Below are 13,950 nucleotides of genomic sequence, written 5' to 3'. Positions count from 1 at the left end.
TTAAAGGTTATTAGTAAGTGTACTAATTAATATAAGGTACTAGTAAAAGTAAATAATAGAATCATACTAATATTTAAATAGTATTATATATATATATATATATATATATATATATATATAATATATATATATATATATATATATATATATATACATGACTTTAATAATTACTATAATATTTTAATGTCAATCTAATTTTAATAATTATCAATAATATAACAAAGATTATTCGGCAGTTTTTAAACTAGATAAGATCAAACAATTTGATGTCACATCAAACAAATACTGAGAACTATGTAAAGATGAAATCACATGATGCTCAATTTCTTGAACGATAAGCATGCATGCATGCTATGCTTGCTTTGATGCATACAGTCTGACGTTTGATAAATAACTATGAAATTAGCAATTATTTCTTTTGATTGCATGCAAGGAAATAAGCTATGAATTCATAATAAATATAAAATCATGTATATGCAGCATGCAGCGCTCAATGTATGAATGAATTCTAGCATACATCAGAACAGGCATAGTTGTATACATGCTATTATTCAAGAAATCCAGCATCCCGTGATTCCATCTTAAAAAAATATACAAAGAATTTCTAGAAAACATGAACAACTTATGGTCGACAAGATAAATAAATGATAAGAACAAAAGCCTGCAGCTTCTCTCTTAAAAATTCGTCTGCCACTTTCCAAATTTATATGAGACTTCAATGTGTTCATTTAAATATGAGAAGAACAGAAACACATGTCCGAATTATATATTCAATTTGTTAAAATTTTCAACTTACTTGCGTATGCCAACTGTACGTTGTTAGACGTTGCGTCAAAATGAACTTGCAATTTAGATAACACATAGGAATCGATATACGCTCGTTTGTTCAATTTCCACATCCTTATCATTCGGAATGCAAAAAAAAAGAGACATAATGGGAACTATTACATGTACGATAATGATTTGACAACTGTATGCAACATACTTACGGGAACTGTCACATTTCGTACCAGTTTTCCTCGGAGACAATTAATAGCGAAGTTGTACGTCTTATAAAACTTCATCTTATCATACTATCAAAGACAACGATAATTTTGCGACGCGTTATATTTACACTTAATTACAACGCGTCGCATAGCATCAATAGCGTATGCCAGCACTCGACGTCATACCATCGTATACTGTCATACCAGGAAACTGTTCGTTGTCAATTCTTAGACTTCGGCGCTCACTGCTGAATTGCTATAAAAAATGCGGGTACGATAATGTATCATATAGAGGAGAAACTGTACGTAATGTTAGAATGTACTCTGTTATATTCAATGCAGTCTACAAGTACTGCAGATCTATAGTACATGTAACGTGAACTATAGATTTTCACTCGCAGTGAATAACGGGATGTACCCACAGCCTTGCATAGCCTTTAATTCCTACATATGTCATATGGTCGATGAAATACTATTAAATACTTCCCATTTATACCTGTAGTTTAAATAATTTCTAGTTTTAAAAATTAGGAAAAGATGAAGAACAAATTGAACGGTAAATTAATAATCTACGTTGATAGAAACGAGTATTAGTAGATGCCCTCCATTTAAGATCTCTGTGAAGGTCTGTTTTCTGGCTGAACTGGTGTACACTTTTGGAACTTAAAATAAGATAGATATACGTTTAATGTTTGGCGAAAGCGAGAAAGAAAATTCTAATGCAATCTAGTTTATTCTCAGGAATAAAAAGGGATCTTTAGTGACATAAGTTGACACAAATGTCGTTTTTTTTTTTGTATTTTATGAGTACAAAGACAGAATGATACTTGTGTCGATTTGTGTGAATGGAAGGCACTTAGTAACACAAATTGACATGAATATCATTTTATCTTTTCTTGACATTCCGAGTAATAAAATCTGCATTTTTTAGCGTTTACGACGCTCACAGAATCATTTCATCCTTGTTGTTTATTAAATGTTAAACAAAGATAAATAATATGCTCGCAAGCATTGTAAGCGTCAAATGAAGCGCACCCAAAGATAATATATAAATAAAAGAAGATAGAACGGAGCTATTTGTTGATTTGTATATATGAAATGGAAAGTTGTTAAAAATCATTAATCCTATACATAAATTTTTGTACTCAAAGTATTCCGAAAGCTCGGTGGTAATTGAAGAACGCTAATATTAGGTCTTTTTTATTGCTGCATTTTCTGAATTAGAACACAGTGCAATAATGAAAGACCTTTTATTGGCTGCGTTTTGTTGCACGCATAATGCGCATAAGATATTTTATCCTTGTTGTTCGCAGTGTTAAACATGGATAAAACGATACATCTCAGAGACATGCCATCCCAACAAATGGATTATAATGAATTGAAATTTTTTTATCCAAATGCGTATTTTAAATAGCGAATACTTTTTTTTATTTAATTGAATTCAATTGAATTCAATTAGATTCAATTGGATGCAATTGAATTGAAAAACTGCATTTTCTATTCAAAATTTTGAATTGAATAATACTCACAATGTGTATTGTGCACAGAAAAAGCTAATATTATTTTTAGATTGAAAGGCATAGAGATATGCTCCATGCAATTCCTATAAATGAATAAAAATGTATTCAGGATTGAAAAGCATTCATTTTAACATTCGTGATTTAATATTTCTGAAAATCTGAATCCATTTCAATTTATTTCAATCCATTCTCGTTTGCTGGAGTTTGATGAAAAATATCCAAAAGACATCTTGAACTAGACATCTTTAAGACTTTTCCAAAAGACGCCTTTTAGATGTTTTTCAAACATTTTCGAAAGATGTTAGAAAATTTTGGAGCATGTGTAACAATTTACATTATCAATTGCAAATTTTATTTATGTATAATATCGAGTGCATGACATGAATATAATACGTAATATAATACGTAATATAATACGTCTATAAAAATATTTGGATGTCAATTAATTTGGCATTCTAATATTTTATATTATATTATAGTCTACAACTACATAATTCTATCCGGAAACGCGTTGATAAGAGAAACAACATGAAACAGTAGTTGGAATTATCTGATAAATCGAATGTGAATGATATCATACTTGATATATATTTTCAATAACTATTATCTGTCACAATTAAATCGTTATTGAAAATAAAGTTAAGTATTATAATAACATTCACATATAGATTAATCAAGTAATTCCAATTTTATTAGATATTATCATTTTGTAGGAAATTTAATCTAAACATTGCTATATGTATTATTCAGATGATAGAATTGTAATTGCTATAAGAGGTGAAAAGAAAGAGTATATTGGTTGGATTGAAACAGCAACAGATCCTTAAAATTCCCAAATTTGATAGCAATAATCTAGTACTCGTAGACAACAACAGCACATCTCTAGGTACAATAATACAGATGCCATACATACTGTGAACGAAAATGAAAGAACAAACTCACAGTAAAGAAGCAGATTATATTGAACTAATAATGATTACAGATTCGTGTAGTGTATTTATTTTGCCTACTATTATAATATATGTATTAAATATTTTATTATAATGTTAATATTGTACTTATTTAATATTTACCGTCAAACTTATAGTATGGAAGTGTATTATTCATGCATCTCTATATATTTTATTGTATATTAATATTTTAATAATAAAATTACTACATTCAAACTTATTTTTTGTTATATGCACTAGAGGTATGCTCCATTTAACACACCTTTGCGACGTACGTGTCATCATATCATCTCCTTGTTTAATATTTGATGACAAGAAGGATGAAATGATATCGCATATGTATGTGTATATATGCTTTGATTTTGATACATAATTATATTGTTAGCAAGTGTAACTTTAGTTCAATTATCATCAGTCATGTGATGTGTATCACTTTGTATTTAAATGATAATTTAAATTAATTATCAAAGTTATATTATGTCTATGTTAATTGATTTATAATATTTTAATTCAGATTTTAGCAAATTGCATAACTTTAATTCTTCACTTTTAAATAGAATGTATTATCAAATTTGTCTTCATCGAATTCGGAAATCAAATTAATAATGCATATATAAGAATAGAATATAGATGAGCATTTCAGATTGTCTGTAGAGGTAGAGGAGTCTGATACTGGTGAAGAAGGTGTCCCTAATCTGTTAAAATTAGAACAAATCAACATGATTTAATCAAAATTCATCAAAATCTTTATTTAATAGTTTCAATATACAGGCTCAGATATAAAATAATACAAAACTATGTTTCAGCATAGATCTGGTATGCTTTCATAATTCACCGATCATCACAAAAAAAAAATCTGAAAAAACAGACTTGGATAGTATTCGTACGGATTCCATGAATACTATCCATTGTCTACAAAAAAAAAACAATGCAAATAGCAAATAAACTAATTAATCGATAAGATGTACAAAATATTAACTATTTAGTTAATCTAGTTTATAAATCTGTACATACTAAGTTAATCTAGTTTATAAACCTAAATATTGTACATATAAATCAATAATAACAGATAATACTAATAGTATTATTGCTTGTGTTGCGACATTCACTGCCAATACTGAATACCTATACTATAGATCAGCACTATAGCAGCAAATATGGGAACAAAGCCAATGTAAATAGTATTCTTAATTCTAATTGATAGAATTACTACTTACTAGAGGTGACATAGAAGAATATAATTTAATTGTCTGAATCATGTAATCAGAGCGCCATTTTAATTCACTATTGCATCTGATTAAGATATAGCTTTGTAATGTACATACATATAGATTATATAGAGAAAAATTAAGATAATACAAAGTGTCGAAGTGCAATAAAAAATTATTATGGTGTAAGTATTCTTATTTGTGTGAATATTTAGTATCGAATCAAATCTAATCCTTTCTTGAAAACTTGATTTTGTGACTCTTTAGAGAACTTTTTTTGTGCAGGAAATGCTGTGTATTTGACTATAAAAATATATACAAAAAAGAGAAACACTAAAAAGAAGAAAATCTTTTGTTTCGTTCTTTTTCAATAAATTTTGAGATAAGAAATATGTGGATCACTAATGTGAGGCAAATAAATGGATATTCTTGACAGCCTATGAATTCATCAGTTATAACTTATATAGCTAAAATATTTTTTATGTTTCTTTGTTTCATGATTTTATTATATTTTTTCCAGAAGTATTTTGACGTTTCTTCTTGGGAGAAAATTAGAAAGTATGGGAAGAGAAAGCTTAAATTCGGTGCTTTCTATTTTTAATTATCTTGCGCAGATATCTGCAAATGATCACATTTAAAAAAAAAGATAAAAAGATATAAAAAGATTCCTTTGTCTCTCTTTTGTAATAAATTGCATGATCATGTATAATATAAATGTCCAATCATCTGAGCAAGTCTACATAAGTAAATCAGATTTATCTGCTACTTTGCTATAAAAAAAATCTATTATAAATTCATTATAAATTCAAAATATCAAATATTTTAATTATTTAAATCTAATTTTTTTAATTCTGTCTTATACGTTATATTTTTCTCAGCAATAAGATTTAATAATTTTTCCTTCTTTTGAACACGAGCTTTTTGGAATCCAAATTCAATCAATCGTATTCTAATTCTTTTAAAAAGTTTCTGCGCTTCCTTTCTTTCTCAATGCAAGAAATATGATCCAATATATATAAAAATGGTAAATTTGATGATAAATTTTCACATCTTGATAAGCAGATTGCAAAACATGATATATATTTTTTTACATAATCTTTTTCACGAAATTGAAAATAATTGGAATTGCGAATATCAAATGTTTTCGATTGAAATCCTTCCATTGATTTTCATGTAAAAATGTAATTAAAATAATAAATATCAGAAAAGAATTCATTAAAAGAATTTTATTTTGCAATATACTTAAAGATTGATAGCAAAAAGATTACCTCACAAAGATACTTTTCTTCTCTTAAATAATCATCATTAATATCCTGTATACATTTATTTCAAATTATTCTTAACTGTTGATTCTTTGGAAACTTAAAAAGATTAAAAAGATTCCTCTCTGAACTTGTGAGACATGATGAAGCAGCGCACTTACAAGTCATTAAAACTACAACAATAATAATAAACTTATTATTAAAAAAATGAAAACAACAATAAAACAAGAAAAATACAATAATTTTATTTAGGAAATACTTTTTTTTTTCTAGCAATTTAACCTTCTCTACCTTTTGCATCAATTGTCATCAACTTATAAAGTTAGAAACACTTATACTGAATTAAAAAGGCGGTGACTACTTATCCAATCGATGCAATGTCGCATCTCTGTTATCTAGGCCTCTAGCACTATCCTTATTCACCCATTGATTACTTTTTTGCGTTCAACATAACGCAATAGTTTTGCTGTTCAACAATTTTTATGACCGTCTAGTCTAAACTCGAAATGCACTTAATATTTCGCAACATGTTTATTTAACGGTCGCCATAGTTGCCATCATAGGAAAGAAGAAAGTTGAGTCATTATTCACTGTGGTGGAGGAAACCATGGAGGAAACCACCATGGAGGAGGTATTACAATTGGTATCATCAGCTCGCTTATTATCACAGCCGGTATTTGCGTAGCGATTGCAGGTAAATATGTGAAACCGAAAAATAGAAAGCTTTAAAATCTTGCGACGTCCGCAAGAGATCAGTTTCTCATTTGGTCGTAGTTTCCGCAAGAAGGTGACGGCTTTTGTTCATGTACATAATACTGCAATCAGCAGTGGACTCCTCTGTGTGTTTTCCTTTTGCTCTCATTCTCTGCTACGCGAAGCGAGGAATAACGCACTGCATATAAACGGTAAAAGTCCGCGAGTTGCAGTAACGTATCTTCGATAATTTTTCGCGATGCGTGAATTTGTATCTGAATATGTAATTTTTTAGAATACAGACTGCATTTCCGCTTTTGATGAAAGGCTCATTCGACGCGTTTTTGCTTGACACGGAAGAATCTGTAAGAAAAACCGTTAGGCCTCGTGAACTGAGATATTAAGCTGAGATATTAAGTTGAAGTTGATGATTATTGAGGTTAGAAAATCTGTCATAGTGACGAGATGCAGCCATGCAGCGATACGATTGAACACGTCTATGCAGCGATACGATTGAACACGTCTATGCACCGAAGTTATGTACAACATGTAATTGTTGCTAGAATAAGTATTTTTTACTTCAATTACACAAATTCTGTTAAAAGCAAATTCTCTGCTTTAAAAACAAATTGTCTGCTTTATAAAAACACATTCAATGTGCTTTACAAATACATATTATTTTCTATGTAACTTTTTATAGTAAAAAATTTGTTTTTAAAACAGAGAATTTGTATTTTAAAGCGAAGAATTTGTATTTTTAAAATATCTTTTAACAATATCTTTTAATTAAGACAAATTATCTGTAAAAACAAAAATTATATAAAAAATATTTATTCTTAAAGCAGAAAATGTATTTTTAAAGAAGTTTGTGTAATTTAAGCAGAAAATGCTTATTCTGGTCTCAATTACATGTTGTGAGCGTGGCACATAGATGTGTCCAGTCGTGTCACAACATTTCGTCGCTATGATAGATTTTCTTTAACATTTTTTTCTTACAGATTCTTTCATTTTGAGCAAAAACGTGTCTAATGAGCCTAATTTCATCAAAATCGGAGATACAGTCTGTATTCTAAATAATTATAGTAATTTTATATTATTTGATGTTTCAGATTATCCTAAGGAAAATTATAACGATAATGTTGACGCCTTTTGCGGTGTTAAATATTGCAAGCAGAAACATTTCTACTTCAACTCCTATGAGTCAGATAATTAAATTGAGTAGACTGAGAGTAGTGGACAACAGCGAGATAGGAAAGCAAGCTATGATGGAGGGTAGACCACCGCGTTGCATTCACGTATATAACAAGCATGGAGTGGGATATATTGGTGAGACAATAAATGAAAGACTATATAAAAGATGTTATCATTTTCTAGGAAATTTATTTAAACATTGCTATATGTATTATTCAGGTGATAGAATTTTAGTTGCTATAAGAGGCGAAAAGAAAAAGGGTATATTGGTTGGATTGAAACAGCAACAGGCCCCTAAAGTTCCTAAGTTCGATAGCAACAATCTGGTACTCATAGACGACAACGGCACACCTCTAGGTACAAGAATACAGGTGCCTATTCCACACATACTCCGAACGAAAATGAAAGAAAAGACTCACAGCAAAGGAGCAGATTATACTAAACTAATAGCGATTGCATCCAGATTCGTGTAGTGTATCTATCTTATCTACTATTGTAATATATATCAAATATTTCAAGAAAATGTTAATATTTAGTATTTTCTGCAAAACTTGTAATATGGAAGCGTATTACTCATGCATCTGTGTATTTTATTGTATATTAATATTATAAAACTATCATAAATTCAACCTTTTTTTTTATAAAGATAGATAATAGTTCAAATAGCTACCCATTCAGAACTCTGAATAGTAATTATACGTATATTAAATGTAACTTATTGTACATGATTTTGTAGATATGTATTATATCATATTACGTATATTATATCACGTATACGTTTTTTACATATTATTAAACTAGGAAAAGAGAAAAGATGTGAGAAGAGGTGAGAGCCTTGTTTAATGCACTAGGAATGTTTTCTATTTAACGTAGGCTATATATCTCGGCTTTGTTTAATATTTAATGATAAAAGATGAGAAAGGATGAAATAATATCGCGCATCCTATATATTTGTATGCTTTTGTTTATGTAGGTATAGAGCTTATAAGTGTAACTTTAATTCAGTTATCAGCTATGGGGAGCTTTATTGCTTTGTATTTAAAGAGATTATTTAAATTAATTGTTGAAGTTATATTATGCTTACGTTAAGATTTGATATTTTTATTAAAATTTTAGCAAATTGCATAACTTTAATTCTTTGTCGTTAGAATTTATTATCAAATTTGTCTTCATCGCATTCCGAAATCAAATTAATGCAAATAATTCTTCAGTTTTCGTCGTCCCGATAACACTTTTTTTCAATACGATTCCTATATAAGAATAGAATATGGATGAGCATTTCGAATTTTCGTGGAGAATTTGATCTGATACTGGCGAAAAACATTTCCTGTCCCTAATCTGATAAGTTACAATAGATAAGCATAGTTTAATTATCAAAAATCTTTATTTAATAGTGTGTACAAGTTCAGATACAAAATAATACAAAATAAAATTGTTTCAGCATAGTAGTCTGGTTCAAAATGCTTTCACGCATTGAATCTCATGAAAAAAAAGTTTTCTTGAAAAACAGACTTAGATGGTATAATCGGATCTTATAGGGCAGTCTTAAAGTAATCTTGTATTTGTGTGGTTGCTGGATTGTGATTGAATATGATTAAATGATCTCAATCATGTTCGATCTCATTTAGCCTCAATGGCAATTCTGCTTGATCCATCTCAAATTCCGCAATAAATAATGGTTCAAATGGCTATCCATTCAGAACTCTGCAATAGTAATTATACATATATTAAATGTAACTTATTGTACATGGTTTTTGTAGGTATATTATATCATGTTACATATATATTTTATCACATATACGTTTTTACATATTATACATATTAAACTTAGGAGAAGAGAAAAGAGGAGAAGAGGTGAAAGCCTTGTTCAAATTAAGATGTGGGAACTTGAAGGAAGGATAATAAATATTGGGTAGAAGAGCATAGGAAAAAGTGTATATTCTGTGGTAAGAGAAAAGATAATTTAAAGCACTATGTAGAAAAATGTTCGGAAATAAGAGAAAGGTTTACTAAATTAGGAAAAGAATAAGGAAGAGATCTTAAGGAAATTGTATGATACGGATTTAGATGAGCTAAGGGGAAATAATAAGGAAATTATGGGAAGAGAGGGAGGAAGCAAAAAGAAGAAGGGAAATAAAGGAGTCAAAAGAGGACTGAGAAGAAATGTATAGAGTGATGACATGGAGAGAAAAGGAAAGTAAGGAAAATAAAGAATTAAGAAGTAAATAAGATATAAATATGTGATAATATTGAGTTGGCAAGAAAGTAATTGCGTTTTTTTAAAAGGCATCTATTAGTAAAAACCGCAATTACTTTCTTACCAATCCAATAATAATAAGCGGTGATAAGACTGAGATAACGTATTAGATGTACAACTTTGCTTTCGCCGTTTTTTTTCCGAAATTCAAGGCTTTATTGTAAAAAACTGGTTATACATTTATGATTCAAAATATTGTCCATCCCTGGCCACTACTTTCTCCCATCTTTCGGGTAGCGTACGAATCCCGCGTCGAAAAAACTGGTCATCTTTTGAGGCTATCCACGAATCGATCCAATTTTTTACTTCTTCATAAGACCGGAAGTGCTGGTCAGCCAGGCCGTGTGCCATTGATCGAAATAAGTGATAGTCAGAGGGAGCAATAATCTGGAGAATACGGCGGATGGGGTAGGACTTCCCATTTCAACGTTTCCAAGTATGTCTTGACCACTTTCGCAACATGGGGTCGAGCATTGTCATGCTGCAAAATCACTTTATCGTGTCTCTCGTTGTATTACGGCCGTTTGTCTTTCAATGCTCGGCTCAAACGCAATTGCGTTCGATACCGATCGCCTGTGATTGTTTCAGATTTTAACAGTTCATAATACACTACGCCGAGCTGGTCCCACCAAATACAGAGCATGACTTTGGAGCCGTGAATATTCGGTTTGGCCGTCGACGTGGAAGCATGGTCGAGAACTCCCCATGATTTTCTGCGCTTGGGATTATCGTAATGAACCCATTTTTCGTCCCCAGTCACAATGCGATGCAGAAATCTCTTCCGTCTTTGCCTTTCAAGCAGCTGTTCACAAGCAAACAAACGCCGTTCAACATCTCTCGGCTTCAATTCGTACGGCACCCAATTTCCTTGCTTGAATCATTCCCATGGCTTTGAGGCGTTTTGAAATGGCTTGTTGAGTCGCTCCCAATGATCGTGCCAATTCTTCTTGATTTTGACATGAGTCTTGCTCAAGTAATGCCTCCAATTCTGCATCTTCGAAAACCTTCTCTCTTCCATCGCTATGCCGGTCTTCGACGTCAAAATCACCATTCTTGAAACGTTGAAACCACTCACGACACGTTCTTTCACTAATAGCGGCCTCACCATAAGTATTTGAGAGCATTCGATGAGCCTCAGCCGCAGATTTCTTCATATTGAAGCAAAAAATTAAAACCTCCCGCAAATGAGAATTTGGCTCGTAAACTGACATTTTCAATCGAGAATAACTTTATGATGCAGACACAAATCGACTAATGTTTCTATACGTTATGTTGACAGATGCCCAAGTTTATTATATGACGTCTATGATCTATTTATTTCGACCACCACTTACCGCTAAAGCTATCTATAGGAAAACGGCGGAAGCAAAGTTGTACACCTAATATGTATTGAACGAGAATATATAACATTAAAAGTAGATATAACTGAGAAAAAGTAGATATAACTGAGAGAAAAGCGGACAAAGCGAAAAGAAATAAAGCAGGTAAAGAAGCGAAGAGGATTTAACCAGAAAAGTAGGAAAGGGATAAGCATAAAAAATTTATAATAATATATGTGCGATAGCGTGCAGACCAGATATGGAAAGTGTGAATGAATTAAGTATTTATATAAACCAAGTGCCCTTCTTGGCTGTATATGCTGAAGTGTAATAAATTCTATTCCATTCATATTACGCATCCTCCAATGTATTATTTACGTCTTAATTTTTTAAATATTAATTATAATAAATGGAAATTTTATAGGGAAAGTATCAAGCTTTCACGATGTGGAAATGAATGTTTCGGTTATTCCGAAGATAAATAACAAGAATTTTACCTTATTTACTCACAGTCGATAATGTCAATTTCCTTCAATTACCATCAGGCTCTCAACGCGTCGACGCAGTTACGAGCAATTCAAATCTTGTCGAGACGCGAGGACGTTGGCGACGGTTTGGATGGGTGAGAATTGAGAAGTGTTAAGTGTTATTATGAGGCGTCGTTAACCATCGTTGACGCCGCGTGGTGTAGCTCGCCTTTCCCACGCGAATAAGAAGAATCGCCGAGGAATGGGAGAGGACGAGGAAGCGGATTGTCCGAACAACGCGCGGTTGTTCCGAATCGCTGTCTCCAACAGCCTGAAAAATATAGCCGAGTCTGTTAGGTGAGTGACCAGATTGGCCAGGTTGGCTGTACAGTTAACAGGACACGCGCCTTTTCTCGATTTCGCGCGCAATTTCGCGCGCTTAACTTAACCTCTTTCTGTTGGTATTCCCGGGTTTTTTCTTCCCACTAGAACTGATAAACTGGAGCAAGAAGAAGCTACGTTCTCGCAACTTCTGGTAATCTCATTAGAAGCTTTTTGTTTCTTTAATGCCCGTTTATATCGAATTGACTTTAATCTCATTGTTCAACTTGTAAGTTTTCATTTTTCTACAAATTTTTAGAACTAGAGGAAGGTGAAAAATTACAGTTGAACCGAGATTAAAATTAAACTACATTGGTAGAAAATGGGCAGAAAATGATGTAAGAGCTTTTTTTTATCTTATGAAATCTTTTTTTTTTGGCTCTCGACTGTTGTCGGCTCTTTTTTTCATTCAGCTGTGAAAAGATCTCTACGTCTCTACGTCTTTAATTTCAATGTTTGTGCACAAAAATCGTGATTCATACGCTCATGTAATAACAAGTATCGAAAGTATGTCAAGTGCGTCACATGGTCGCGAAGAAAATCTCTTGGATTCAAACATCTCCTTTACAGTTTTTCGGATTTTATTGGATTGACAAGAAAGTAATTGCATTTTTTTAAAAGGCATTAGTAAAAACCGCAATTACTTTCTTACCAACCAATATAAATATATCTTGATACAATAAAGTTTCAGCTTTAAGAATCTCTTTTTTAAATTGCGATACAATAATTTTTAACAGAGTTATTTGCAATTAAAATCAAAATGATCCTTTTATTTCCGCGATAATAATAACCAAAAATCATAAGAATATTAAAAAAAAACGATTTTGTAGAGAAATTTTGTCTTGGACAAAACAAAACGTTACAAACCTACAAAGTGAGAAAAAAATTTTCTGTCTTTTCAGCTCGTAGTTTTTAATATGTAAAAATTATCAAACTTATATAAACTTAAAAAATATGGTAAGTTTTTAAAAATAGAGGTTTCAAGCTTTAAAACTCTTTTTAAATTAAAATTTCATTATTGATGAAGATATTGTATATGTAACTTTGAGCTAAAAAAACGCAATTACTTCCTTGCCAACCCAATAGATTGCTTCTAATATTCTAATATTTTTTTTTTAGCAAGAAAAATGCAAGCATGTTAATTAAGAAATAATTTCAAATTCTGTAATTTTAATGTTTTTTCAGTATGAATTCAAAAAATGTAGAAATAATATCTCGACCTTTTTTGTTCTATAAAATTTCTTTATACATGACATTCGAATCAATATATACGTGAGAGAAATTTGTAAGGTGTTTATTTTAAGAATATTCTAGGCTCTTTTTTCAACTTCTTAGTTCATCTATCTTTTCTTTCTTCATTGAAGAAAAAAAAAGAAAATGCCAGATTAACTAAAAAAAATAAATTACCTGTATAATTAAAAGCGTACTGAGAGATGATGTAAAAGTTATTTTTATACAAATCGATAATATTTAAAATCCGAAATTATGTTTTAGATAAATAAATAGTAAGACACTGTCCTGTAGTCTAACGGTTCGCTGTTTGCGAGAAGGCGATTCGTGATTTATTGATGTAGCGAGACAGAGAGAGAGAGAGAGAGAGAGAGAGAGAGAGAGAGAGAGAGAGAGTACGAAGTAGTAAGGAANATACGAAGTATGTAGTACGTGGTAGGAGGTGTACGGACTACGTTACGAACGTAACGTACCGTAAACCCGTAA

At 31.0% G+C, this 13,950-nt stretch overlaps 2 protein-coding genes across 2 annotated transcripts in view; both read left to right on the top strand.

Annotated features, from left to right (window-relative positions):
- Nucleotides 1–6,683: 6,683 nt before the first annotated feature.
- LOC105617790 (39S ribosomal protein L14, mitochondrial) lies at nucleotides 6,684–8,434 on the top strand. The gene is made up of 3 exons (XM_012199345.1): nucleotides 6,684–6,831; nucleotides 7,729–7,945; nucleotides 8,030–8,434. The coding sequence occupies exons 2-3, from the start codon at nucleotides 7,756–7,758 to the stop codon at nucleotides 8,281–8,283; spliced, it is 444 nt and encodes a 147-aa protein (XP_012054735.1). The 5' UTR covers nucleotides 6,684–6,831; nucleotides 7,729–7,755; the 3' UTR covers nucleotides 8,284–8,434.
- A 3,681-nt stretch (nucleotides 8,435–12,115) lies between these two features.
- Nucleotides 12,116–13,950, top strand: part of LOC105617789 (transmembrane and coiled-coil domain-containing protein 5A-like) — a 5,469-nt gene continuing 3,634 nt past the window's right edge. Inside the window, exon 1 of the mRNA XM_012199344.1 lies at nucleotides 12,116–12,210. Within this exon, the coding sequence (XP_012054734.1) occupies nucleotides 12,116–12,210 (95 nt within the window). The remainder of the gene's footprint in view (nucleotides 12,211–13,950) is intronic.

Source organism: Atta cephalotes (genome assembly GCF_000143395.1).
Source record: "Atta cephalotes unplaced genomic scaffold scaffold00014, whole genome shotgun sequence".
NCBI lineage: Eukaryota > Metazoa > Arthropoda > Insecta > Hymenoptera > Formicidae > Atta > Atta cephalotes.
Note: the sequence above shows the minus strand (reverse complement) of the source record. Positions and strands in the feature narration are given on the sequence as shown.

Excerpts from the sequence above, each read along its gene's own strand:
- LOC105617790 (XM_012199345.1), top strand. The coding sequence starts at position 7,756 with ATGTTGACGCCTTTTGCGGTGTTAAATATTGCAAGCAGAAACATTTCT. Across the intron at positions 7,946-8,029 it reads GCATGGAGTGGGATATATTG|GTGATAGAATTTTAGTTGCT; the intron begins GTGAGACAATAA and ends TGTATTATTCAG.